The 26,819-nt window shown below is 46.0% G+C and overlaps 1 protein-coding gene across 3 annotated transcripts in view; it reads left to right on the top strand.

Moving 5' to 3' along the window:
- Positions 1-26,819, top strand: part of Pknox2 (PBX/knotted 1 homeobox 2) — a 266,622-nt gene that overhangs the window by 184,031 nt on the left and 55,772 nt on the right. For all 3 annotated transcript variants that reach the window (XM_027945514.2, XM_071617192.1, XM_071617193.1), the window contains one exon: positions 15,916-16,055. In XM_027945514.2, coding sequence (XP_027801315.2) covers positions 15,916-16,055 — 140 coding nt within the window. The remainder of the gene's footprint in view (positions 1-15,915; positions 16,056-26,819) is intronic.

The following is a 26,819-nucleotide window of genomic DNA, read 5'->3' on the forward strand; positions in this document are numbered from 1 at the left end:
CTACCCAGACAGCCTGGGGGCTCTTCCCTGTCAGGCCTAGGGAGGCTTCTCCGCAGAGAGTGCAGTGAATACAGGCCCCTGATGAAACTCAAGGTTCAGATCCTACCTGAGTCATTCCATCACCAGGACCATAACCTGGAGTAGTGGTCATAGAACTGTCCCTCGTCCCCTACCTGGCAGGCATACCTGAGTACAATTGAACCCTTTTGTTGTAATCAATACAAAATCCACACTCAAGATCCTGGTACCTGATGTAAGCAGAGTCTGCCTTTAGGTATTCAGGAAACTTCCTACTTACAGGTTCTCCCCCTTCGATGGTCACTTGAGTCCTTTTGTCTAGTCCTTCACTGACAGCCTATTGGAAGAATCTGTTCTCATCCGGACTTTGCTGGACTTCTACTTAGAAAAATAGAATTCTTTCTCTATTCCCTCAACTCTTTCCCCCTTGGTCTCCAGCTTCCATCCCTTAGCACAGCCGCTCAAGTTCTTCTGAGACACCCTTCCCGGTTGCAAGTCCTTCAGTGTCCTAGGAAGCATCTTCTCACCGTATTTCTGTTATCTCTTTTGCTCCTTCTGCAAGACAGGTCCAGCTTTTGTGGGTTGGGCTCCTACAGTCCTTAAGACCTATGGCTTCTCCTTCTGCTTCCCCCACTTGCCTCTCACTCCCCCTTGGATCTTTGAAAGCCTGATTTATGTGGGGGAGCTTTCACAGAAGGCTCCATTCTCTGACCTTTACCTTCACACTCTCCTGTTTTCTCTTTCCTGGCCTCTGAAGTCAATATTAATTCAATAATTATTTATTGAGCATCTGTCATGTGAAACTAGAATGTTCACTTAACCTGGGTGCAGAGAGGGCCTACTGTGTGCCAGACTCCCACTCTCGGTAGCAGCCATTCAGTTGCCCCTCCCTGTGTCCCTTACTCATCAGCATTTCAAACACAGCCCTTTTCACCAACCACACTGAAGATCTGTGCAGCGGAAAAGGGTATTAAGATGCAGATAGGGCAGGGAGACTTTTGATCACATTGGGTCCTGTGGTCCTGATACCCCCATCCTAGAGTCAGCATATAGGTAGCTGTTCCGTACTCCCTTGACATCCCCTCACAAAATGACCAGAAGATATGGGGCCATTTTGCACAGTGTCCAGCATGCAAACCCCCTTTGATTCCTCTCCCTCTGAAAGTACAAAAGCCCTCCTCATTCACCCACTGTGAGCACATGATCTTGAGTCCCCCACCTTACTCCACAGAGTGACTTCATGTTCCCTCCCTGGCTCTCCCTAACTGAATTCTATATTCAGCAAACTGTCTGTCATGAGTGACTGCAGAGCTGGACTTGGCATTTACAACATCTCCTCTATTCAAAAGTTTTCAGACATCCAATATTTTCAGGGCTCTTTCCTGTATAGTCCCTGGTCCCAGAAATGATTTCAGAAGAAGCCCTCAACTAGTGAAGAAGAAAGATTGACAGAAGAGGAGTCTCTGGAGCATAATGTGGGACAGGAACCCACCTCCCTCATAGATGCAGACCCATTCCCATATCTCTCGGCCAGCGGGCTAATATTAGGGGACCCATGGTGTATTAAGAGGCAGAAAAATTGGCTCATTTTTCTTGGTAACTAGAAACTGCTTTTTAAGTTCCACTATGGGAATGGGGAACAGAAATGAGTTCAGTTCTTATATTTGGCAGGTAGTGGGTGCGGGTGCAAACCCTACACACACACACACACACACACCCCAGACCCAAGGCTTTAGGATAGACTGGGGAAGGACCAAGAGGTCAAAGAGCACGGGATTGTCACAGCTGGAGGCAGCTGCTTCCTGCCTCCTGCCCCTCCCTGTTCTGCCTGCCTGGGCAGCTGGGAGAAGTTTTGGTTTGGCAGGGATTAGTAGGATTGCTGTAGCAAGGGTCCATGTAGTCCAAGAATGCTGATCCAGGAGCCTAAATTCATTCGCACATATAGCTGGATGAATAAGTCCCAGTTGCTGAGAGAGGGGATGGAGGTGGGGCTGCAGCCCCAGATGCCATCACTGAGCTGCTCTGGCCTTGGGGGGACCTCAAGCAGAAGCCAGGTGCAGGGACTGCCCCAGACTCTTCTCTGTGAGGCTCTACCAGAACTTCACTACTGAGAACATTCGAATTTACAGCAGAGGGATAATCTGCCCCCCACCCCCGCACCCCCCCACCGGAAGTCACACATCTGCTTGTAACCCCAGGGTTCCAGGAATGAAGCATCTGCCAGGAAGACTCACTGACCATGGGGAAGTGACCTGGCTAAGATCTTGGGGGTCTTTATGGCCTTGGCTAAGCCACAAGCCTGTGGTTAAATGATCATTGGCCTTCCCTGAGCTGGCCAATCATCAAGAGGGGGATGCTAAGGAAGATGAGTTAGGGCAGGGATGGAGCGGGTGGGTGGCAGGGAGTGAAGTCCCCAGAACAAAGGCTTCTGACTCATGGGGGAGGGCTGTTTTCTTCAGAGTGCTGGCCTTTGAGGCCCAATGGATCTGGGGGGCCCTTCTCAACATTTTTCAAGACTTGGAGCAGCTCATATGTGTTTGATGCAGGGGAATTTGTGCTGGTCCTGCCACCTTCTTCCCTCTCAGCTTTCAAAGCTGACCCCCGCTCCCCAGGGAAGGCTCTGCTCCATTTCCCTCATAATGTCATTATCCTAAATATTCAGCTGTTCTCTGACACTCAATATCTTTAAGAAAGTGGGGCCTAATAGGAACACAGGTCGGGCACACAGGGGAACTGCGCCCTAACCGAGCCCTCAGGAAATGAGACCTGCTCCCTCCTCACTCCTTCAGGCCTACTCTCAGGACTCTTGGCCCTGTCCTTGTTTCCCCAAGGCCCGGATAGCTGAGTGCTCTCTATATCGTCCCCTCAGAAACCTAGTTTCCTCCACAGGCAAGAAATGGACAGTCTCTGATATGAAGTCCCCAAAATGAAAAAGGAAGCAAGAAGCAGAGCCCTTCCTCTGAGACCCATGCAATCGTTTTAATAATGTTCCCGTTGTGCTAAGGGCTAGCGATACCAAGCATAATCTATTCAAATGCACAGGAGAATGTCACTTTGGAAAATTAGGAATCTGCATTAAAAAATTCCCAAGCCCCGGACCTTCTTTATAATAAATTAGAAAAATTTTTTTCAAGGCAAGTTCTTAACTTGGCAATTTCATTTTTGAAGTTTGGGGAATAAAGTTATTAAAAATGAGGGAGACTTTTTTTCCTTCCCATTTTAGTAGGGAGGCATTAATGGTTATGGCCCCATGTTGTTTGGGCATAAGCCAAGTGGCATGATGGCTAAGTGGCTTCTATCCCCTCAGTTCTGCTTCTCTCCATCCAGGGAAACCCTGTGATTTCTTGTGAGGACACCACTCGGTAGTTAGTATCACTAAGACTGAATATACATTTTGGAAGTGCAAAAGCAGCAACCCAGTGGAACCCTTTCTGTGGACTACTTCTTCCTTCCTGTTAAAATCTGTTAGGGCAGCAGTGCCCTCTACTGTCTAACTATAATACCTCAATTCTGGAGTGCTATAGCTGGATCATTGATCCAGACCCTCCTTTTATGTCCTGAAGAAACAGGGGCGAGTCACCAGAGATTGTGGAATTCTACAAAGATTGTTTAATGAAAACATTGTCACTAGAGTGACCTGGACATGAACTAGGTGTGTAGTCCCTTAGTTCAAGACACTGTTTATTCCCCTTTGTAGTTTCTTTCTTTTTTTTTTTTTTTTTATTGTTGGCTGTTCAAAACATTACATAGTTCTTGATATATCATATTTCACAATTTGATTCAAGTGGGTTATGAGCTCCCATTTTTACCCCATATACAGATTGCAGAATCACATCAGTTACACATCCATTGATTTACATATTGCCATACTAGTGTCTGTTGTATTCTGCTGTCTTTCTGTAGTTTCTTTCTGTTCTCCAACTCTCCCAAGTGGGCCTGGCCTTCACTGTCACCTGAGCTCTCATAGCCCCTCCTCTCTCTACCTCAGCACCCCTGCTGTTGCTAATGGGACTCTCAAAGATGCTCCCCTTTACTGGGTGTGGTGGCACATGCCCATAATCCCAGGGACTCTTGAGGCTGAGGCAGGAGGATTACAAGTTTGAGAGCAGCCTCAGCAACTTAGTGAGACCCTGTCTCAAAAAATAAAAATAAAAAAGACGGGGGATGTGGCCTCTATAGTAAAGCACCATTTGAATCAATCCCCAGCCCCCCCCCCCAAAAAAAAGTTGCTCCTCTCTCTTGTACATTCTTAGAATCACACTCAGCATCACTCTAGTCTCCCTCCAAGAATTTTCTTCGTAACAACTCCACTCTCACTCCTTCTAGGCATATAGCCTTCCTTCAATGTACTCTCCACCTTGGAAACGCCATTCAATTCCTTCCACTTCCCTTTAAGGTTGCAGATATAGTGTCATCTACTGAGCAAAATTCCCCCCTCCATGGTTCTACCAGCAAACCAGGAAGCCATTGGGATTTACTAGTAAAGACGGCTTCTCCACCCTCACTGTACACACACAAAACAGACTCTGGCTACCAGCACACCCCATGCTGCTCTTCCCCACACATAGACATGTACCCACCACTTCATGAAAATCTTTGTTCCTGGCTTGTAGGCAAGACACAAATGATCTGTTCTGTTGGTGTATGTGTTAATGTTTGGATTCTCTTTGTCTACGTGTCCCTAGGAAGACAGGTTGCATGAGCATTTGACTAGAAAGCAGAAATTCTAGTGGATCCTCATCTGACCCACAAGGTATAGCACCTATGGATGTGGGCGCTCAGTGGAGAGTGCGGATTAGGAACAAATGGATAGGTAGGTGGCTAGATGCTTATGTAGCATGACTTGACAATGACTGATATTGAAAGGGCTTTGGCAATTTGCTAAGAATGAACCTCATTATTGGCCAGAGTAAACAAGATAGGCAGAGTCAGAACTCAAAGTTCAGGACCAATGCAGGGAAACTCACTTCCGAAGGAAGTCAAGCACTTGCTTGAGACCTTTTGGCAGAAGCTGCATTCCCCCATCCCTCTCCATCCTCTGTCAACACTTAAGGGGAGAAAAATTGTGTCCAGGACTCCAAGAGACTGCCCTTGCCCGTCTGAGGTCAAGAGAATGCTGTCACACCTATCCTGAAGAGGAAAGCTAAGGCTGGAGCCAGCCACATGCAGGAAGCCAGACCAGTCTTACCTCTGAGTACTCTTTCCCTCCCTATCCTAGCACCACTCCCACCCCAGGCAGGGCCAGGGGTGCAGCCTTCTGGGGAAGCTGACTGGGCTTTGATCAGTCATTAGGATCCCCGTGCTCATTTCATTAACTAGAGGCAGAAGGGGTGGCTGGGGCCTCTGGCTGTGAATGGCCTCCATCCAGCCCATGCAGCTGTGATGGGCAGAAGCTGGTTCAGATGTTTTCACACTCGTTTACATTCCTCTCATCTCTTTAAGGCCCGGAGCCCCCTGCCTTGCAGGGCCTTCTGCTCAGCTGCCTGTGAAACACATTCTGGCTTTGCAGCAATAGAGTTAATTCAGCTGCTTTGAAAGTTCTCCTAAGCCTTTTCTGTGGCTGTGATTGACGGTTCCCTCTGCCCCTGGGGGCAACACCCCAGGGACCATCAGGGGGACCCACCTTCCCTTGCTTTAACTCATCAAAACAGACCCTTCTTTTTCTTTTCTGCTGGGTCTTTCTTCCCTTTGTGCACAGTGACCTCTCTCCCTGCCTGCTTGGGCCACCCATGTCTTTACACTGGACAGATCCCTGGACTCTGACTCACTTCAGACCTGGATTCTTCATTGTATAAAAAGCAAAAAACAACCTCCAGGTCTAACTGTGGGGCCTTTCTGCCCCCACTTAGGAGATGGTGGGCTGGTCCCATGACTTTGAAGCTTATGAAGAATAACACTATGGCCCAATCTAGATTTTTTCCTTTGATGAACTTACTACCTTAATTCTGATAGTTACCAGAAACAGCGATCTTATTGTCTATATTCTCCTCCGTCGCCAAGCAGGACAAGTGCCCTAAACAGCTACAAAAATAGTTAATGGCCCAAGGATACAAAGCCTAAAATAAATCAGGAACAGGTGATCCAAGTCAGCAGCTGGGCTGAGGAGCACTTTTCAGGCCTTGCCTCTCTTGCCCGTGCTATCTTCGAGGAGCTCCGGTGTCTGTGTGGCCCAGCTGTAGGGGGATGGGTGAGTAAGGGCCCAGGATGCCTGCTGCCCTTGGGGTTGGTGGTCTGGAGAGAAATTGCAGGGTGACTCAACGCAGCAGAAATTCAGGAATCCTAGGCCTGGCCCCTGCCCCACTGTGATGAATTATTAAAATTTAGGCAAGTAATTTCAGCACTATTTCTTCCATTAATTCATCCATTCAATAAATATTGAGTACTTCCTGTGGGTCTTGAAGACCAGGGGTACAAAATTAGAATTCCTGCCCTAAGAGAGTTTATAGTCTGCTTGGGGCCTTGTTTTCTGTTCTGGTAAATGGGCTGAGGATCACTTTTCAGGCCTGTGCTTCCTGCCTCACAGAATCGTGGAGGATGTGGGTATGAAAAGTGGAGTGGTATTTCTTAGCTTCTGATCGTCCATGCCCCGACCTGGTTTCTCACTCTATCTTCTGCACATCTTCAGCAGTCTAGATTGGATTGAACTTTAATTTCTTTTTATTAGAAACACAATGGGCATATCAAATGTGTTTTTCCAGCTAAGAAACACCCCTGCACATACACACACATACAGAACACATACAGAGTGCGCACACACTGAGGTTCTTAGGCTCTAAAGGGCTTATTGGAAATCACTGGTTTGGGACAAAGATAAAAATGAGGATCCTTCAGGGATGGATGGGGAGGGTGAGGAGCAATCAGATCCTGGGAAAATGCACAGAACTGGGAGGTGGAAGCTCACGGCCTGCCTTTGATTAGCCTCATGTCAGTGATTCCCCAGGACCTGCAGTTAGGGCCAGGAATCATCAGACAAACCTTATTTTTGTAAACCACTGCCTACAAACCCTTTTACAACTAATCAATTATTGGGACCCTTGTTGTGCACAGAAGGAACCCTTCTGTGGTCTAGTGTATCCACTGGCCATAGTCGTAATGGAGGGGACATAGGCCTGCCATCCCAGGAGCCTCTTAGTTCTGCCTCTGTCTGGCCTGGCTCTGCTGTTGGACCTTTCTCTCCTGGGATGTTTTGATGGGGAATAATTATGAGGATCCCTCTTTGACCTTTTCCTTCTTTGGGTCCTTTAACTCATCACCACTCATTTCCTCACTTGGTCGTCATTAATCATTTAACAAACACTGGAGTCAAGCACAGGAGCCCAGAAACCCACCCACCCATGGAACCAGAAGTGTTAAAGGTATTGGGGTAACACAGATACAGAAGAGTCAGGGGCCCAGGCTACTGGGTCTGGGGAGTGTAGAGAACAGGGAAAGGCTTCCTGAGAGAGCTGGGCCTCCAGCTGATCAAGAGTAAAGACGAGGACATTTCCAGCAAAGGTAGCTGTGGGAGCAAAGGTGTGAAGATGTGAGCCACTGGGTGTGCTCCAGAGGTTGGGGTAAGGGAAGGGGTACTGTACCCCCTTGCTGTGGGTCAGTGAACTTGCCCAGGCCTGGAGCACCCTGGGGGCTGTTACCACCCCCCAACAGTGGCCATGCTCACTGCAACTCCCACCTGTTCAGGCCACAGCTGATATTTACCAAGTGGCTTTGAGCCCTGACCTCGTCCAGGTCCTTGGACTGTATCCTGGTTGACAGGAAACTGATCCGGTACTGGTTTGCCCCAGCACTAGAGGGAGTGCAGCAGCTTGATGGAGCCATGGCGGCCCCTAGTGGAGGCCTGAGCATTTGCTGATGGGTGTCTCTGGGGCCAGCAGCTTGTACTGTGTACCTGTCAGGTGAAGGACTCAGAAGAGGGATGTATTCTTAGGCCGAGTATTTGTGCTGAGAAGGCACAGGCTTGGGTTGTGCAGGGTTTATATGGGAAGGCACCTGAGGGAGGTATGTGGCTATATACAAATAGCAAGACTGTGTGTGTACGTAGGAGGTGTGTACAGGGGAATATAGGAGGTGTGGGAGCTCGGGCCTCTGGGACAGGGTATATATGTAGTTTGGATTCAGAGGACAAGGCTGGCAAAAGAAGCATTAAAAGTGCTCAGAGGGCTTTTGGTGTATTTCAGGGTATAGCACTCTCTAGCATGCAGGAGGTCCCTGGGTTCCATCCCCAGCACTATACATACATACATAAATAGAAAAGAGTACTTAGAAACCAAAATCTGCTGAGCATTCACTGTTTGCAGTATACCCTCCCATATGGTCCCTGATATGGAAAGTGAGACTCAGAGGAACTGAATCACTTGCCCAAGGTGACAGTTGGTGATTGGTAATGTTTGTTTTCACCACACCACAGCCCTCTTTCCTTCTTGTAAGCTCATACTCGCCCCACTCCCCTGAAAGCTTAGGTAGAATGAGAGCCTTTGGAAGATAGCAGATTCTTATTCACCTGGCCAAGACCCTAGAGCAGCCCATGTAGAACACCAGTGGCCAACTATCAATCAGAGTGCAGTTGCGGGTGGTGTGGATTATATTACCATTTGCTGAGTAGCTATTCAGTGTCAGCTGATTTACCATACATTATCTCATTTAATTCTAACAACCCCTAACTTTGGTATAATTATTCCCATTTCACAGATGAGAAGACTGGATCAGAAAGGTTGAGTAAAGCCCAAGTCTCATAAGCAAAGAGAGAGGGAGCCAAATGCAAAGTAGACATTCAACCCAGCACATCCTTCCGTATGCCATTCTTTCCAAGTCTGGGATCCATGCCCACTATGCCAATCATTGTGTGGTCAGGGCCCATAGGCTTCTTTGCTGTGGCCTGAGGTATTCAGGGTCAAGAATGAAATTTGAAGTTAAAAAGGTAGCATCCAATGGGAAAGTCTGCCCACTCCATGCAAGTCATTCCCACATTCCATAGATATTTTGGATACTTCCTGTATTGGACACTGGGTCTATAACAGTCAACAGACAAGACCAGGTCTCTGCCCTCAAGAGTTCTCCAGTCTAGCAGAAGAGAGAGGGAAGTAAGCAGACAGGTGGGAGCATAGAGCAGAGGGTGGAAAGCAGGAAGGGATGGGAGGCATGAAGCAGTACTCCAAAGTGAGCCCAAAAGGTAAAGTTATGCATCGAAGTTGCCCAGCAGTGAGTGGCCAGGTAGAATTGAAAACTTTTAACATCTGATGCCAGCACCTCTTTTCTCCCCCATGCAAGCTGCCTTCCTAGGTGCTAGAAAGACAGGTCTCCCCATTCTGAGCTACTTGCTCCCACCTTCCATGAGCCAGAGAGAAATTCTGAGTGTTATGTTGGCAGTGAGCAGTAGCCACGCCAATTTGAGGCCCAGGTTCTGGAAGGCTTGAAGGTCCCTGGGGTCAGCTTTTTCTCAGGCTCTAGGTCTCTAGGTTCCTTTGCAGCCTCCAAGGGAAGTCAACAGACTGGTTAATTAACCCTTGATTAATAAGCCCTCCTGGTCTTCCTACTTAGGTTCCATATGGAAGAATGTTTCTCGCTCTATCTTTGGGGGGAATTATCTCGGACGGTGTGAGAGGTTTACTGTGGCGAAGGGAGAAGCTGGGCCTGACAGCAAGGACAGGGTGAACTAAATGGAGACTGAAGGGCATGCCTGAGAGGTGAAGTTTCATTCTGATTCTATCCTTCTTTCTCCTTCAGTCCCCTTTTACACAGGGAGGGGGATCTTTCCATTCTCCTCTTCAAAGAAAAGTAACTAAATGCACCCATTTGCATAGTGCGATTTGTCAAGTCGCCCTCTATTGTTGCTCCAGCTTTGCAGGAGCTGGCCATGCTCTCTAGCAGTTTCTTAGACTTTGTGGGCTTCTGTTTTCTCATCTGTGAAATGGGATGTTGATAACCTACTCAAAGGATTACCGTCAAACTGGAAAGCTGCTGGTTGTGGTGATGCACACATATAATTCCAGCAACTTGGGTTGCTGAGGGAGGAGGATTGGAAATTCAAGGTCAGCCTGGGTGATTTAGCAAGACCCGGTCACAAAAAAAAAAAAAAAAGGACTGGGAATGTAGCTTAGTAGTAGAGCACCCCTGGCTTAATTCCTAGTACAAAGACAGGAAAACAAAAAACAAAACAAAAAAAACCTATTTGATGTTGTCTTAGCTACAACCCAATGGATCACTCTCCCTACAACTGGAGAAGGATGATACTTAACAGAAAGAACCAGTGAGGGTGACTGAGGGATGCAGGTAGGAGATGCTTCCCTGAACCTTTTACATCCACTAGGGAGTATCTTCTATTCATCCTTGTGGAAAGACCAGGCTGTCAGAGTGGCTGGCTCTCTCAGCAGATCCCCAAAGATGCATGCCTGCACACATGTATTCATGAACTTTTCATTGCTGTGATGAAAATACCCGACAAAAACAACTTAGAGGAGGAAAGATTTATTTTGGCTCACAGTTTCAGAGGTCTCAATTCATGGTTGGCTGACTCCATTTCTCTGTGGCAGCTGGTAAGCCCGGAGAGAGAGGGGAGAGGAGGGAAGAGAGAGACAAAGAGAGATAGAAGATCCAGGGCAGGATATAGTCCCCAAGGCTATGACTCAGTGATCTACTTCCTCCTGCTGAATCCCATGTGCCTACAGTTATTACCCAGTAGTGTATTCAAAGTATTAATCCATCAAATGGATTAATCCACTAATGAGAGTACAACTTTCACCATCCAATCTTTTCACCTCTGAACATTACTACACTGCCTAACACATGAGTTTTGGGAGATGGGGGCATTCCAGATCCAAACCATAACAACACACATCTTATAGTCACCAACTCTTCCCACTCTTTTACAGGATGGGGAGACAGGGAACTTCATCTCAATATGTCAAAAACCAAAAATGTGGAAAGGAACTCTTTAGCTTCAGACTTCAGGGAGGGCTAGTTCCAGCCACATGAGATGCAATAGTTATTGCATCCAAGAAAGGGAAGTGATGGAGGTGCTGGTCCCAGGGTCTTAGCTCCAAGAAGGACCCACAGCTAAGAGAAGAGATGGGAACCAGAGAGCCTGCATAGGTTCTGAGTTCAGCATCATGGCTCACAGTGGGCAAGCCTCCCCAGGGCAAGATGCCACCCTGCCCCATCCACTAGTCATTATCTTGTTCTTTCAATTAATCCTCACAACCTGTGCAAAGGCATAACTTCCTGCATTTTACAGGTGAGGAAACCAAAGAGGTCAAGAAGCTTGCTACAAAAACAGGTAGCTAAGAATTAGCAGAAGAGCATCAAACCCTGGCCTGATCCCCAGCTCTTTCCACTCTGAGACTTCTGATCCTCCAGCTGGCTCTCAGGACATTGCTCAGCTCTGCCTCTCCCGTCTGTACCTTAGCTTCTCCTGGCATGTCTATATTGATGTCATTCCCTCACCCTGTCTCCAGTGAGTCACCAAGGCAGGTCCCTAGAGTGCTCTGAGTTTTCCTTAGAAGAAAGCTCCAAGTCTGGAGTGGCCAGTTCTAGGACCAGCTCTGAAAGTACCAAGTGGCCTCATGGATTGTGTAAAGCCAGTTTCTTCCCATATCAGACTGAGAATGGAAGAAAGTGACTTGATGGGAACCCTGGAAGTTAGAGGTGTGTTAGTAACAACAGGCTCTCCAGAGGTGAGGAAGGAGAGGGCACAGGTAGACCTTGATTGGCACCATTTGCCAATTTCCTTGGTGTAGAGATTCCCACCATGGCCACTTTCAAAATACCCATGTGATGTCAACCAGCTTACCAAATTCCCGAACATTTTAACAATTGGCTCTCACAGGCCAGGACAAGGTAACCCCAGCAGGCCACAGCCTGCCTTGGTTCACCCAGGTTCTCCTCCACTTCTACTCTTTAGGCTGTGCACCCCACAGTTTATCTCAAGTTACCCCCACCCCTCTGCAGAACCCTCAGACCCTCTGTGGACAATTGCAGATTTTATTCCTTTGAGCTTTGAAATGGAAGTCTCTGGCTAGAAAAATAAATCTATCTGGAGATAAACATTCACCCTCCAAACCAGGAAGAAATGCAGAGTTTGCTGAACTGGCCCCCAGGAGCTACATAAATTTGAGTTATCCTCCTCCTCAGACCAGCTCTGCTCTCTTCTTCCCACACTCCCCACCAAGTAACAGCCTCTAGCTGGGGCCCCTTGGGATGCACAGAGTGACTGCTTTTGATTTACATTTGTGTTCTGTGCATTTCTCTTTAGCCCAGTAGGGCCATCGCACACCTTCTACAAGGTCCTCCCTAGGAAGGGGACAGTGAGAGGCAAGGAACATCTCCCTCCTCACTTTCTATTTTAGACTTTCATTCTAACAGAAACCCCTGTGGATTTCTTCAAGGACACCAGGAAATTCATTCAGTGGGTCCAGCAATGCCTACCAATGCCCTGACTTTTCACCCTCAAGCGAGCCACGCATTTGTAGCCGTGCCTTGCTTTATGACAGGAGTACATCACGGAAATCTCGTATTTAATAATAACAACCTCCCCTCCATCTGTGAAGCACTTCAGAGTTTCCAAAGCCCTTTTACATGCCGATAGATCCTCTGGCCACCCTGTGCTAGGGTTGGTGATTGTTAAAGCACCCTCATTGCCTCCATACCTCAAGGTTGGAGGGCACTTCACGGTTCCCTAACCTGGCCACTCTGCTAAAGTTCCCATCCCCTTCCTAGGGGGTGCCTCCTGGAGGCAGCCCATTCCAGCCTCAAAGAGTCAGGGGCTTGGGTGGGTATTATTTAGATTGTCTCATTGTCCTAGGTTTAAGGTATTATTTGTAGCTTGGCCCTTTGGCACATGCATAACAGAACTGATTTACTCCAATCCCCTCATTCAGATGTTCAAAGGGAGCATTCATCTCCCCATTTCTCCCTACTCCCCAAATCTTGTGATACATCTCAAGTTCCTTTAAATCCTCTCCACATGACGTGGTACAGAAGCCCTTTACCATCCCAGTCAGCCCTCCACCATATGTGTTTTCATGTACTTCTTTAATCTCAGTAGGACAGGACCAAAACCCGCCTCATCCTATGAGTCATGCTTCTACATTATTCTTTGTTGTTGTTCTTTTTTGACAGACACTTTACACCATTATATTTTGTATATATGCAACTAGATGTGAAATAAAACACTTCTGCTAAGTATGTTTCCCTGTTCTACAGTTACATTATTGATTGCGGGGTGGGGGTGCTCAAATGTTTGAAGTGTTCAATGTTAACTTATTAGATGAAAATTAATCTTATTAGCTTTAGCCTATTGCCAAAATCTGTAAAAATCTTTTGGATCTGTTTCATGCCATCCATAAATTTGTTGAGCATTTCTTCAGACATCCTCTAAATCACTGATAAAAATGTTGAAGAGGACGAAGGAGAAATTAACTATGTGGCACTCTCCTAGGAACCTTCCCCCAAGCCCAGATCTTTCCTTTGTCATTCCTTGGTTTACTAATCCATACAGTCATCCACTGGGCCACATCTCTCCATGTTTTCCACAATAAGATCATGGGAAATACCTAACTGAGGTCAATTACATCAGATTCTCCTGATCTTCCAGCTTAATTATCATGCCAAATCCACAAATTGAGCTTCATGATAGCTGACATTTGTCTTTGTGACCCCCTAGTACATGCAGGGACTTGAGAAGTATCTGAAGAAATGGTCAGTTACATTATCGAGTGAATGAATGAATGAATTTGGCCCAAGCCACTGTGAAGATTAACAGGATTTCATTTTTTCTGAAGCTACCCTTTTTCTCTATTTTGAAAGCACAAAATTGGCTTCTATCTTCTCTTATAGCACCTCCTTAATACCCATGAATCCTAAAAGGTCACCAATTTGCTTACTGAAGAAAACAGAATCTTAGAAAAGTTAATGGATTTGCCCAAGGTCAAAGGCTAATAGAGGGAGACAGTAGGATTCAAGCAATCATCTGCTAGTTTCAAGGCTGCCTTGAGGCCCAGCCAAGCAAGCCTCTTATACACTGAATTTGGGAACATCTCCCAGCTTAACCAGCAATAACAGGTATATTTATTCCTAAAAAAGAATACAGTAAAGCACAGACATTTCTTTTATAGCCTTCACTTCATTCGCCATCTGTCATTCATTCATTAATTGATTCAACAAATATTTATTGAATACCTACATGTGCCAGACTCTTCTGAGCCCTAGAAATAAAACTGTTGTTAGCCTTCCTCGAGCCTGATTTTTAGATGGGAATGAGGAGAACATAAAAAAGCAAATAAATAGTATATGATCATAATAAGGACTATGCAGAAAAATAAAGCAATGGACAGAGAGCCTGGAATTTACTTCAAAGGGGCAGAGCCCGAGAAGGGAAATAAATTAAGAAGTGCAAATGTCTTAGGGATATACACATTAGCAATAATGTACTTGTGTTCAGAGATGCAATATTTTTTCTTCCAGAAAGCAGGGACCTAGATCCATGATGAACTGAACTTCCCAGCTATAAAATATCCGAATCCTTCAAGGCGTATTCATTCATTTATTCATTTACTCACTTTCTCAACAAATATATTTAATAAGCATCAATTGTTTTTAGTAAGCATGGTTACTAAATGAAAGAGAAAACACAGTCTCAGAACAGGAGACAGACAAGTATGTTTAGGCCAATAACACAGTGTGCTAAGAGCTATCATGGTGCTAGGGACAGGTTGATGTAATAGAACATTCAAGGCATGTCACCAGCCACACTTTTTGCATCTATTTGACTGAAAGAAATATAATGTAAAAGCATTAAATTTCATAAAGATGGTTTTCAAAAATTTTAAAGCTACTGAACCATTTCTTTAAATGAACCTTACACAGGAAGTCTAATATATAATATTGAAAGGAGTTGTTCTGGTTGGTACAAAATTGGAGGCCTCAGGACACCTTCAAAAAGCTATAGCATAGGATGAAAACCACTTCTCTAAATATTTGTTATAGCCAACAGCAGGAATCTGTCCAAATCTACCAAACTTGGAGAACCACTCAGTCATAAATCAAAACTGTTAAAAGGATTACCTCTTGGCTTATGTTTAAAGGAATAAATAAACCTCTGCCCCAAGGAGAACTGATTCAGCTACTTTTTTTTTTTTTTTTTTTTTTTGCTCTTCAAAGTCATCAAATCATCCAAAGACTCTAAGCATAATTTAAATGTCCTTTGTATTGTTTTTTTTTTTTCTACTTCTGGACAAAGTTCACCCCATTCACATTAAGAACCTCTATTTCAAAGTGTGCTGGTGTAAGATGGCTTCAATTTTTTCTAGAACATTTCCACTCAAAAAAGGCCTTCTTTCAGAATGAAATTATGGCATTTGCTGGTAAATGAATGGAACTGGAGAATATTATGCTAAGTGAAATAAGCCTATCCCAAAGAACCAAAGACTGAATGTTTTCTCTGATGTGTGGATGCTAGTTCACAATAAGGGGGTGGGAGAAGAATAGAGGTATTTTAGAGTAGACAGAGAGGAATGAAGGGAGGGGATGGGGTGTGGGGTTGGGAATGATAGTAGAACGAATCAAACATTATTGTACTATGTGCATATATGATTACATGACCTGTGTAAACTCTATATCATGTACAACCAGACAAATGAGAAACTACTCCATTTATGTATGATGTATCAAAATGCATTCTACTGCTATGCACAACTAATTGGAACAAATAAAAAATATTTTTCAAAAAGGCCTTCTTTCCTTGCCACTATAGTTAGTATGTGTATAAATAGATGCTCATTTTGCACTTACAACTCTCTTGCCGACATTTTCTTCTCCAGGTACACCACAGGCCAAGTTTGACCTCACACTCCGGCTTAGGAACCTGCTGAACTAACCAACCACCTCTCCCCTTTCTTCTTTCTGCAGATGACGGCTACTGCCCAGCCACCCTCCAAGACCCAGGCTGTCCATATCTCTGCACCCTCAGCTACGGCCAGCACACCTGTGCCCAGTGCCCCCATTGACCCTCAGGCCCAGCTGGAGGCTGACAAGCGAGCTGTGTACAGGTAGGAGACACTTCATCATGCTCAGAAGCCCCCAGCAAGTCTCAGCCCAGTTCAACTATGAGAGAAATAAATGCAGGCCAGGATGGTGCATTAGCAGCAATGTCCCACAGCTAATCTCCAACAAGTCAATCCAGAAATCTCCTAGTTGGCCATTATGGGTTGACTGGAAATGTCCAGTGAGGGATATGAAGACCTGGGGCAGTATCTCCCATGAGGACCCCTAATGAGATGAGACCTAATGAGCATCAGAAACTTTCGGCTTGGTAGAACTCTGTCCTTGCTCTGCTTCCAAATGTTAGCTTAACTCCACCAAGTCCTGCAGAACAGGAGACATCTGATTGTACCATCCAGGACTTGGTAGTACACAAACTTTAGTGTGCATGCAAATCACAGTGGGAGATTGTTAAAACCCATAGTCCTGGAATGCATGCATGGGGAGGCTAAATCATAGACTCCATGCTCAGAGATGCTAAATCAGTAGGTCAAACTATAGAAAGAGGAACATGAACTTTAAAAAATAATTCCAGGTGAATCTGATGAAACTGGTCCTTGGACCATGCTTTGATTCATGAGAGTCTGTTTTAGTAGTAGGTGTTGTGTGTGACTGTGTAGGTCTGGACGCTCTCCTGCAAGATGAGCACATAGGCAGGCCTCTGCTTCATCCTGTTTTGCATCTGCCCCATGCAGCCAATGCTGGGTCCTGAATGTTTCAGAGGGGTGGATAAGGCTCAGGGAAGTGACTGTCTGCCTTGATGAACTCTAGTTCTTTTGCATGTGATTGGGAAATAAGATATGGTCATCTGAGAACAGGCCTGAATGAGGTTCCAGTAGGGTTTTAGTTAACATTTATTCATGGGAAGTTCACACTACTAAAAAAAAATGCCTAAGTCTGCACTCTGTTGAGGCTGGACACTGGTTCATATTCACCTGTGGGAGATCATATGCTCCCATGCATCAGCAAGTGCAGTTTACCCTGGCTGGGTATACATTGCAGCCAATACTAGTAACAGGTGAAATGATGAACACAAGACAAATGAATAAGGGAGTTGATTCCTTCCTTTATTCCTCTATCCGCCAATGCCTTTATGGTAATAGTGGTAATTAGTGCTGTTATTATCATTATCACTGGCATTATTTTTAGTTACTCAGATGAACTGAATGCCTCTAATGCCAACAATTGGGATTCCAGAGCACTGGCCTGATCTGTGAATGCTGGTACCACTGAAGGCTTTCTAGATTCCAAAGAAGGATAAAACACAGTGCCTGTTCCCCACCCTATGCAATGTGTGTACAAGCTTTACCTTGGACCCCAAAGAATTCCAGGATCTAGTCACAATATCTGTCAGGGATACTTTCAGGGAGGGCAAGCCAACTTCCCCCAGTGCGGGATGTGACCTCTTGTTCTCTCTAATACTCCTTCCTTCACACTTTTTTTTTTAAATTTGTAGTTGTAGATGGACAGAATGCCTTTATTTTATTTGTTTATTTTAATGTGGTGCTGAGGATTGAACCCAGTGCCTCACGCATGCTCGGCAAGTGCTCTGCCACTGAGCTCCAGCTCCAGCCCTCCTCTTTCATACTCTTTTATTGAACACTTATTATTAATATTTCAGATACTGTCTAGACGCTAGGGGAAGAGGGCCAGATAGGAAAGTAAATGCATGAACTCTTCCCTTTATCTCTCCAGGAACCAATAGATATGCAAATAAGAAACCAGCACTGTGTGGTCACAGCAACAGGGCAGACTTTGTACTTGAGTCTGGTCTTATAGACTGAGTAAGGGACCCCACCAGGTGGTGATATGGGGAGGGAGTGGCAGAGGAGAACCAGGCAGAGGAGAACCTGGGGTGTTTCAGGCACAGCCAGTGGCCAGGGCAGCTGGGTTTGGAAGATGAGACTGCAGGGTCACCCATCAATTAACATGAGCAATGTGTGATGGGCTTGTGCTTTCGTGAGGAGCCTAAGAGAGAGGGAGTAAAGTGGTCTCTGAAAACTGCCCAGTGGCCTAAAGTTTTGGGTATATGTTCGTCATATTCTACTTGGATCATAACTCCAAGTATATATAGTCCATGGACTAGCAACATCATGACATGTAAGAATTAATTAGAAATATGGACCTCAGGGGCCCTTAGACCACAGGATTCATGATCTACACTTCCACAAGGTCCCAGGTGATTCATATGCATACTAAAAATTGATTTGGGGCATCTTCTAAGATCTGTAGGGGTGAGTAAGTAACTCTTTGATTACAAGTACAACAGAAAGTTTCTGGCAGTGTGGGTTGAGTTCTGCCTCCATGGAGTACTAGTCTGTAGTCTCTCTGAACTTTAGTTTTATGAGAGAACCAAAGCAGAAGATTTGGTAAGAATTCATGAGATGGTTCATGTAAACCCCTGACACCTTGAATTTCCTTGTCTCCGCCAGAAGAATCCATGGGTTCTAAGTCCTTCCCAAGATCTCAGGCTCATACTCCTTCCAGGCCAGGCTACAGGAGAGGTGGGTCACTGTCCCATGGGAGCTGTCTACCATGATGTCACTTGAAAAATGGCCCAGGCCTTCCTTCAACTAACATTTCTTCCAGCTCATCTTCACTCCAGAGTTTTCCCTCCAGGCTTACCGCTCTGCTCTTTGTAGTTTGCCCAAAGTCTATCTGCAGTCATCTGATCCTGTAGAGGGGCTCCTAGACAAGCATGGCTGCTTGCTCCATACTGGCTGGTTGGAGCTGATATCTACTCCATAGCCTATCTCCCCAGCCCTCCAGTCCTGTATTGCCTTCTGGTCCCGTGCCCCAGGATTTTCTCCCACAACCACACCTCTCCCATTAGTACCAACAGCCCTCTAGGCAGCCATTGTGGGATGACCCGGGTTCTGTAGGGTTCAGTAATTTTAATTAGATTGCCTGCCTAGGGCAGCCTGGTTGCTCCAAAGCACACCAGGGAGTCCCATTTCATGTCAATAAATGTAACAAGACCCTTTCATTCAGATTAGTGCCCAGGACTGACTTTTGGAAGCCCCTGCCATACCCCTTCCAGAACCACAGAGAAAAGTCAGGGAAGCCTTGCTCTGGCCCTGCTAGGTGGTAGAGGGGCAGAGTGACAAAGGGGAGGGAGGCTGCCAGTGCCCCAGAGGTTTTATTTGTGTATGAAGATGTGCTAATGAAATGTATTGGTTCCCTTCTGATGTAGAAGCTGGGGGTGGGGGAAAGCAGAGCCTGTCTTTAATTGGATCATACCAGAGCATCATCTGGGCTAATCAGCAAAGCAACCAGGAGCTCCCGCTCAGATTAATGATTGCAGTCTAATCCGAGCAGATCCCATGATTGGATGCACATCCCGGGTAATTGTGTTTGTGGCCCAGGAGCTAGGATGAGAGGAGGTCTGAGGAGGCCTGGTGGTGTGTGTGGGGGGGTAAGGTTTGGACCCAACTCAGATCTCTCGTTTTCCACCTTCCTCCCCTCAACCTCAACCACCCTGACATTTTCTCCCAAAGAAGTTCAAACACCCCCATTTGCCCATGCTGCTGGACCATGGCCAGGTGTCAGGTGCTGTCTGAGACCTGGGGATTACGTCGCTGGCTGTGCAAAGACAGGGCCAAGAGGGTGAGGTTAATCCAGCTTTCACTCTCCCTCCTCCCCTCCATTCTCCTTCATTCCCCTTTGAAGTGAGTGGGTTCCCATGGAAACCGTGATGTCCTGGGGAGCAGAAGAGTGGCAGGGAGCTAGGATGGCCAGGTGCAAGTGGGGGGAGGAGGGAGGTTTTGCAGAACCTGCTCTGCTAAGGTATTGGCTTTCTCCCCTACAGCGAAAACCTCTCTGAGAACTGGGAAGTGGCCCACCCAGCAGCGCTGAAGAAGTTACCTATTATTGATAAGGAAATGCTGGGCTGGAAGGGCAAGCAGTGCGAAAATAGCGAGGGCATTGTACTTTGCTGCTGTATTAAAAATGCTAGAGAAATAAGCTGCAGGATCAGGTAGAGAGGGTGAGATGGCTTCTGTATCCCGTGTTAACATTTAACATTATTTCTGTTCCCCATACTACATTGTGAACTCCACGAGGACAGGGCTCCATATCTGTCACTCACTGCTTTGTCTCCAGCACCTTACACAATATCTTAGGTGCAGTGGGTGCTGAATGGCCTGTTGGATGGATCTGTAAAATAGGTTAGGCAGTACCCCATAAATATACGGAGATGCTGGTAAATGGCCCTAGGGGGTGAAGTAGGGAGAGAGCCCTGAACTGTATGTAGTGTTTGCCAATTTCTGTGGTGTAAATGTTCCTACTACAGTCCATTCCAAACTGCCAATGTGTGCTACTGAGCAGAGTTGCATGCTCTCAGTTCTAGGAAGAGATGCATGCATTCAGTTCTTGCTAAACTCAAAGTACAAACTTCTGACAGGAAGCCAAGGTGCAGGTGCACAGTCTTTATTTATAAACAGGTGAGCCCAATCTATATGCTGATTCTTTGGAATAATGTTACTGCTGCCTTTGTCAAAGATCCTACATTCCTGGTCCTCACCATCCTGTCTGGTCTAACTGGGGTTCTTAATTTGAAATGTTCCCTCTTAAGGAATTAATACTTAGAACAGTGTTTGGCACACAGAGTGTTTTTATAAGTGTCTGCAGTTAAGATTTTGAGCCTAAACCCGAAGGCAGTAAATTTTCTCCTTTGGAGATTCTACTCAGCACTGTCTCTTTCCCACCTTCAGTGTCGTCTGGTCTTTTGCAAGTTGCTTCTAACCCTTTCTTATCATTGAATAAACTCTTTCCCGGAAACTCCAGAAATCCTGCTGCAAACCCTTCCTCTACCTCCTCTTTTGACTCCATACCATGTGTCTAGGTTTTCAGATCAGTCTCACTTCACTGTTGTGCTTCTACCTAGTTGTGCCCTACCCCCAATAGCTCATGTCCAAGACGAGCTCTAGCTCAACAATGCCATATGTATTTCTAAAGGCCTGATTATATTACACTCGTTCCTATTGCATCCAGACTGAGTTTCTCTTAAATCCACACCTCTCTGGAGAAAAGACAGAACAGGGCAGTGGGCAGTGTTCAGATCGCTCCTGTGAGATCATCTTAAAGGTCACTGGGGCCCCGACTTGATCCTGATAGTCCTTTAGCTGGAGGTGCAAATACAGCCAAGCAGCAGTGCTGTGCGGTGGGAAATAGAATATAGTGTTCTAGAAATAGACATAGTGATAACTAGTTTTGTCACCTTGAGCACGTTAATCTCTTGGAGACTCTGTTTTCTCAACTGTCAAAAAGAAAACAATATCCCTAATAAAATTACATAATATAGGCTAACACCTGGCACACAGAGCAGTGTGTGTTAGGTGCACTGGGTGTTTTAAGCAGAGGGGCCAGCATGTGTCCCTTTGCCCTGCTCAAGTTATAACAGTCTGTTGCATTCAAGGATGTGGGATTCGGAATTAGGAGCACAGCCTTTGGACCTAAGTTGCCTCATTCCCACTCTGGGAACTCTGGGTCTACCATGGGATGCTAAACTTTTCTATGCCTCAGTTTTCTTGTCTGTAATGTAGAACTAAAATAATACTGACTCTTCATCAGGATCGTTGTGAATATTAAATGAGATAACATAGGCAAAGTGCTTGGGGAAAAACCTGGCAAATGGTGAGCTCTCTATAGGTGTCTGATGCTGTGGGATGTTTGGGAACACTGAAGCAAACGGGTTAGTGGGGCTAGGAGAAGACAGAGGCACTAATAATGACAGAAAAGTGAAATGTGATTAAACATTTATTGAGCTTATTGCATGTAAAGTGTTATGGTAAGTTTTGGAACAGATGACAAATGAAGAAGAAATGGTCCAGGGAGTGGGGGAAGGTAGACATAGAAAGTAATATAAACTCAGCACATAGTAAGGGCTCAAAAAAGTATTTGTGGAATTGGCAACAAGGCCTCTGCCCTCAGTGCAGTGTGGGAGAGTTTCACGGCTTTTCCCAGGGGAGATAAACCCCAAGAGAATGATAGTCAAGCTGCCTTTCCTGGAGCTGGACTGCGAAATGCTTGGGAAGAAACCCCCTAAGTTCAGGGTGCAGTCCTGTTGTGACCGTCCTCTTTGGTAGCTGCATAGTCAGGACCCTGGGAACTGGCACTTTCTAATGAAGTTTCCTTGAGGGAACTAGTCCACCCTGTGACCAAAGAGTGTCCTGGCTCTAGTGAAGTGACCCTGAGGCTTAACCCTCTGCCTTCAGTGGCAGTGTGCTTGGTCATTTCTGGAATGTGCTGTGAGGTGGCCCGAGAATGGTGTGAGAGAAATGTAGCCATTCCAAGCAAAGTCTGGACTAGATGCCCCAGGCCAGGGCCCCTGTGGAGTACAAGGTGCTGTGAGCAGATCTTCCAGGCTGTGTTCTTGGCTGGACTTTATGGGCTGGGAGGTCTAGCAGACACTAGCTGCTTACAGCTTTTGAATCAGTTAGATTCACTGGCATCAAAGGTAACATCTCAGTTGTTGGCTATAGTCAAGGGGATGAGCCTCTGGAAAGTAAAACCATACTTAGGTTTCCTTTGAGACCAAGTAAAGCCCATTCTCTGCCCTTCCTGCCAGATCTGAAGCCCCTGTCCCAAACCTAGCCTTCTCTGTACAAGCCTTTGGCAGGCCCAGAGGCTGTAGTTGCCTGGCTCAGGGAGCAGATATTCTCAGAGGTGGTGGATCCAGCTGCTTCCACAGCTTACAGACCTGGCCTAAGTAAAGCTAAGTAATTCGGGGACCCCACAAAGATGAAACTCACCGATAAGAGATGCAGGAGTCAGGAAGCCCAATGGTATTATTCTCCGGAGGTTGTGTTAGGATTACATGAGATAACTCATGCTAACAGCTGATAGTGCCTGGCACATAGAAGGCTCTCAATGAATAGCAGCTACTTCTATGAAGCAGTTTCTGTTATAAGTGCTACACTGGATCTATCCATTTACAAGAGGGAAAACAGTCAGCAATGTAAATGGAGTGGGGGTAGAGAAGGAGGAGAACAGTGAGCTGGGGCTTTGAGGGCTAGTATGGCCAATGATTTCTTACCAGGGTTGGGTTAAGCCAACATGCCCCTCTTTTAACCATGAAGTCACTCTTTGCCTTTCCCACACACTGGCCCATTTCATGGTCAACTGGAAAGAACACAGACTAAGATTTCAATCTGAGTTATGAAACTACCATTGGGTGTATCATTAAACTTCTGTAGATAAGCTTTCCTACCCCCACAGAGTGCATCAAATGAGAAAATGAAAGATCTATAAAACCGTTGAAGCCCTCTCCAAACACATAGATGCATTATTACAAGAGGAGATTTTTTTGGAAACTCATGGGGTAAGGCAGAGATTTTCTTGACTTGGTAATGATCTTGAAATTCAAAGGGCAAACGTGGCAGCTCAGATCTCCAACCTTAGCACTATATGACTCAAAGACAGTGGAGAAAAAGTGGAGGGGTAAAGTGATTCCAATAATGATTGGCACAGGAGAGAGGGGAAGAGTGCAAGATGTGGAGCTTGAATACCCAAATTTAAAATTCACTTGATCCCCTTTTAGCTCAATGAAATCATTTAACCATAAAACATGTCAGTTTTCTAATCAATAAAATGGGTATGGTAAGGATTTGGGGTGTTCAAATGCAATAAGGGCTTTTTGTAATTTGCCAAGTGCCACCAAACGTGCATGATTATGTATTTAGTCCTTACAAGTGACCAAGTTGAAATGAAGAGTTCCCCTCCTCATAGCAACCCCTCCTCTGAAAGATGTTCTCTCTGTGAACTGGCTGAATTCCTGGTGACTTAACTAGAAGCTCAGATCAGCTCTCATTAACTGCCTAATTTCAGGAAAAGCCACGTCTTTCCATGTCTGTTAACACTCCTTATGATGGAGAGGATGGACCAGGTCTTGTGTTAGGTTTTGTTGTAATTTTGCTTTTGTGGACCACCACTCTTAACATTCAGTTTGTTGAGATTTCACATTGATTTTTTAAAATGTGCCAGAGAGGGGTGTGTGTGTGTGTGTGTGTGTGTGTGTGTGTGTGAGAGAGAGAGAGAGTGTATGAGAGAGAGAGTGGGTGCACGTGCGTGTGCGTGCATGTGAAGGAAGAGTACAGAGCAGACTGTGACCTGCCTGGGCCCAACACTTGCCAGGAATGGCCCTATCCACCCACCTGGGGGAGGAGAACTGGGTTGGAGCCCAGGAACCCTAACAGATGCAGTTCCAATTTAGCCACAAGAAGTCCTCTCCAAGGCAACTCAGGCGAACATACCGCCCACTGGGCAGGACTAAAAATACACCCGCATGGTTTCAACGTCACACCTGAAGTAAAAATACATCCAACAGGGGCTGCTGGCTTGTTCTCCCACCCCCACTCTCTTCTCTCCATCTGGTGTCTTTGAGGGGAGGAGAAGCAGAGGGCCAGGCAAGCACCTCCCTTTCCCTCCCTCTAAGACCTGACTGTCCCCTTCCCACACAGATACCCCAGCAGAGCCTCAAACAAGGCAGGTCCTTTTGTAGCAACTGTGGCTAGAAGCTGCCAGATGGCAAAATCTGATCCAGGTCCCCCAGTATGGATACATTCTAAGCCTGAAATAACTTTAGGTTAGTGTCTCAGAACCGTCATTTCCAGAGTCATTGCTTACTGCATTCATTCATTCGTTCCCATTCATTGATCTGCCAAATCCTTATTGATCCTCTGCTGTGTTGCCACACACTGTGCCTAACCCTTGGGAATTCAGAGAGAGACAAGATGAGGTCACAGACTGCAGTTGCTCACCAGGTAGTGAGGGAGATGGATCTGTGCACAAACAACTGGTGGTTCGTAGAATGTAGACTGTGGTGTCACAGGGAAATAAAAATAAATTCTTCCTGGGCGTGCATTTTGGTTAGAAGAAAATGAGGTTTTGAGTTCTGAAAAATGGTAGGATGTCTCTCTTCCTCATCTTCCTGAGCCTCTATTTGAATTGGCACATGGGCTCATTTTCTAGCCAAATGAGTCAATGGACTCAGGAAGATAAATTTATTGGAGTGGATGGTGTCATTGTAGCTCTGAATAAGGAAGATACCCACACACCATTCCAGGGGGATGAAACTACCATTGATTGATAGTTTATTGAGTGCCAGACACATTCCATGTTTCTTCATTTAATCCCTACAAGAGTCTGCACGGAAGGTGTTATCCTTGTTGTGTAAAAACAGGAAATGGAGACTCAGAGACATTCAATAACTTGCCCAAAGTCACACAGTATTCAAAGTCTATGCTTCTTTCAGATTCCCCTGCTTCCTATCCTAAATTGTGAGTGAGGGTAAGCATTTCCTGTGGTGGCTGAGAGGAAGCAGTGCTTCCTCTTGCTGGAGATACCCATCTGGGAACCTTTGTAAAAGAAATGTCATTTTTTTTGTATTTTTTTTTGCTACTGGGAATTGAACCCAGTGCACTCTACCACAGAACTACTTTCCCAGTTCTTTTTCTTTTTTATCTTAAATTGTCCAGCCTGCCCTTAAACTTGCAATCCTCCTGCTTCAGCCTCCTGAGTTGCTCTGACTACAGGTGTGCAACATCATACTTGGGAAGAAATGGCATAAGACGGGACTAGTTAAGATGCAGAAGCAGGTAGTTCAGATGGAAGGAACAAATGGAGCTCTGATGTGGGACAGGAAAGCACAGAGCATGGGTGAACACAGGTGCATGTGGCCTGAGCTAGTGAAGGGACAGTATGCCAGCCATCCCTGCAACCATCCGTCTCTGCTGAGTCTGGCAGAAGTACTGAAAAGAAGCTGAGGCCACTTCCTGAGTAGCTTGGAGTGTCCACCTCTGGAAGATTGACTCCGTGATCCCATTGGGTCGCTGCTGAACATCTCCACGCAGGAGGAATCTTGATCTCCTACCATACACTTCACTCTCTGGATCATCATCCTTGTCCCAATCAGGAAGGGCTGGGACACAGAGGGGATAGGTGTGACACTGAGGCCCTCTCTGCCCACCTGTCAGCAGAATGAGACTGGGCTGTGAGGGGAGGTGCAGGAGGAGCTGGGGAGCTCCAAGGGCAGTCACAGGGAGAAAAGGTGGACAGCCCAGGCAGGTGGCCACACACTTGACTGGACCCATAATTGAGGTCTGTAGTACTAACCAAGGTCACAAGGGAAGGGACAGCTGAGAGGCTAAGAAGGGACGGAGTGGCATTACTGTGAATCACAAGGTTTATCACCCAGAAAGAGCAGTCAACACTAATGTCCCCCCTGCCTGGGACCATCCTTTAGCCCCCTCCCCAGTCTGTGGTGGTCTGTTTCTGACATCTAATTTCTCTTCTTTTCTTTTGCATCTTTGCCTCTTGGAAGCTGTATTTTTTTTTCATTCGTTCTCACTTTTTTTTCCCTGTCTCTGCTTTCTGTTTCAACTCCTCCCCTAAGCAGGAAGGAATATTTTAAATTAAAAACAAAGCAAAAAGAACATAACCAGGCTACCCAAGGAGGAAGGAAGAGGAACAGAAAAATCCAACTGTCTTTTCTTAAGTCCTTTTGAGGAAAAGGACTTGTGCTGCTGCCACATAGGAGGACTTATAGTTAGATATGAGTGCAAAAAGGGAAAGGTGTGGTCTCCATCCCAGAAGGTCTTTGATAAATGATGGGAATCTCATCAGCTCAATTTATGTTAAGAATATCTGTTGGCTGTACGCAGTGACACTCACCTGTAATCCCAGTGACTTGGGAGGCTAAGGCAGGAGGATCCCAAGTTCCAGACCAGCCTCAGCAATTTAGCAATATTCTGTCTCAAAATAAAAAGGACTAG

The sequence above is a fragment of the Marmota flaviventris genome, chromosome 9 (assembly GCF_047511675.1).
Source record: "Marmota flaviventris isolate mMarFla1 chromosome 9, mMarFla1.hap1, whole genome shotgun sequence".
Classification (NCBI taxonomy): Eukaryota; Metazoa; Chordata; class Mammalia; order Rodentia; family Sciuridae; genus Marmota; species Marmota flaviventris.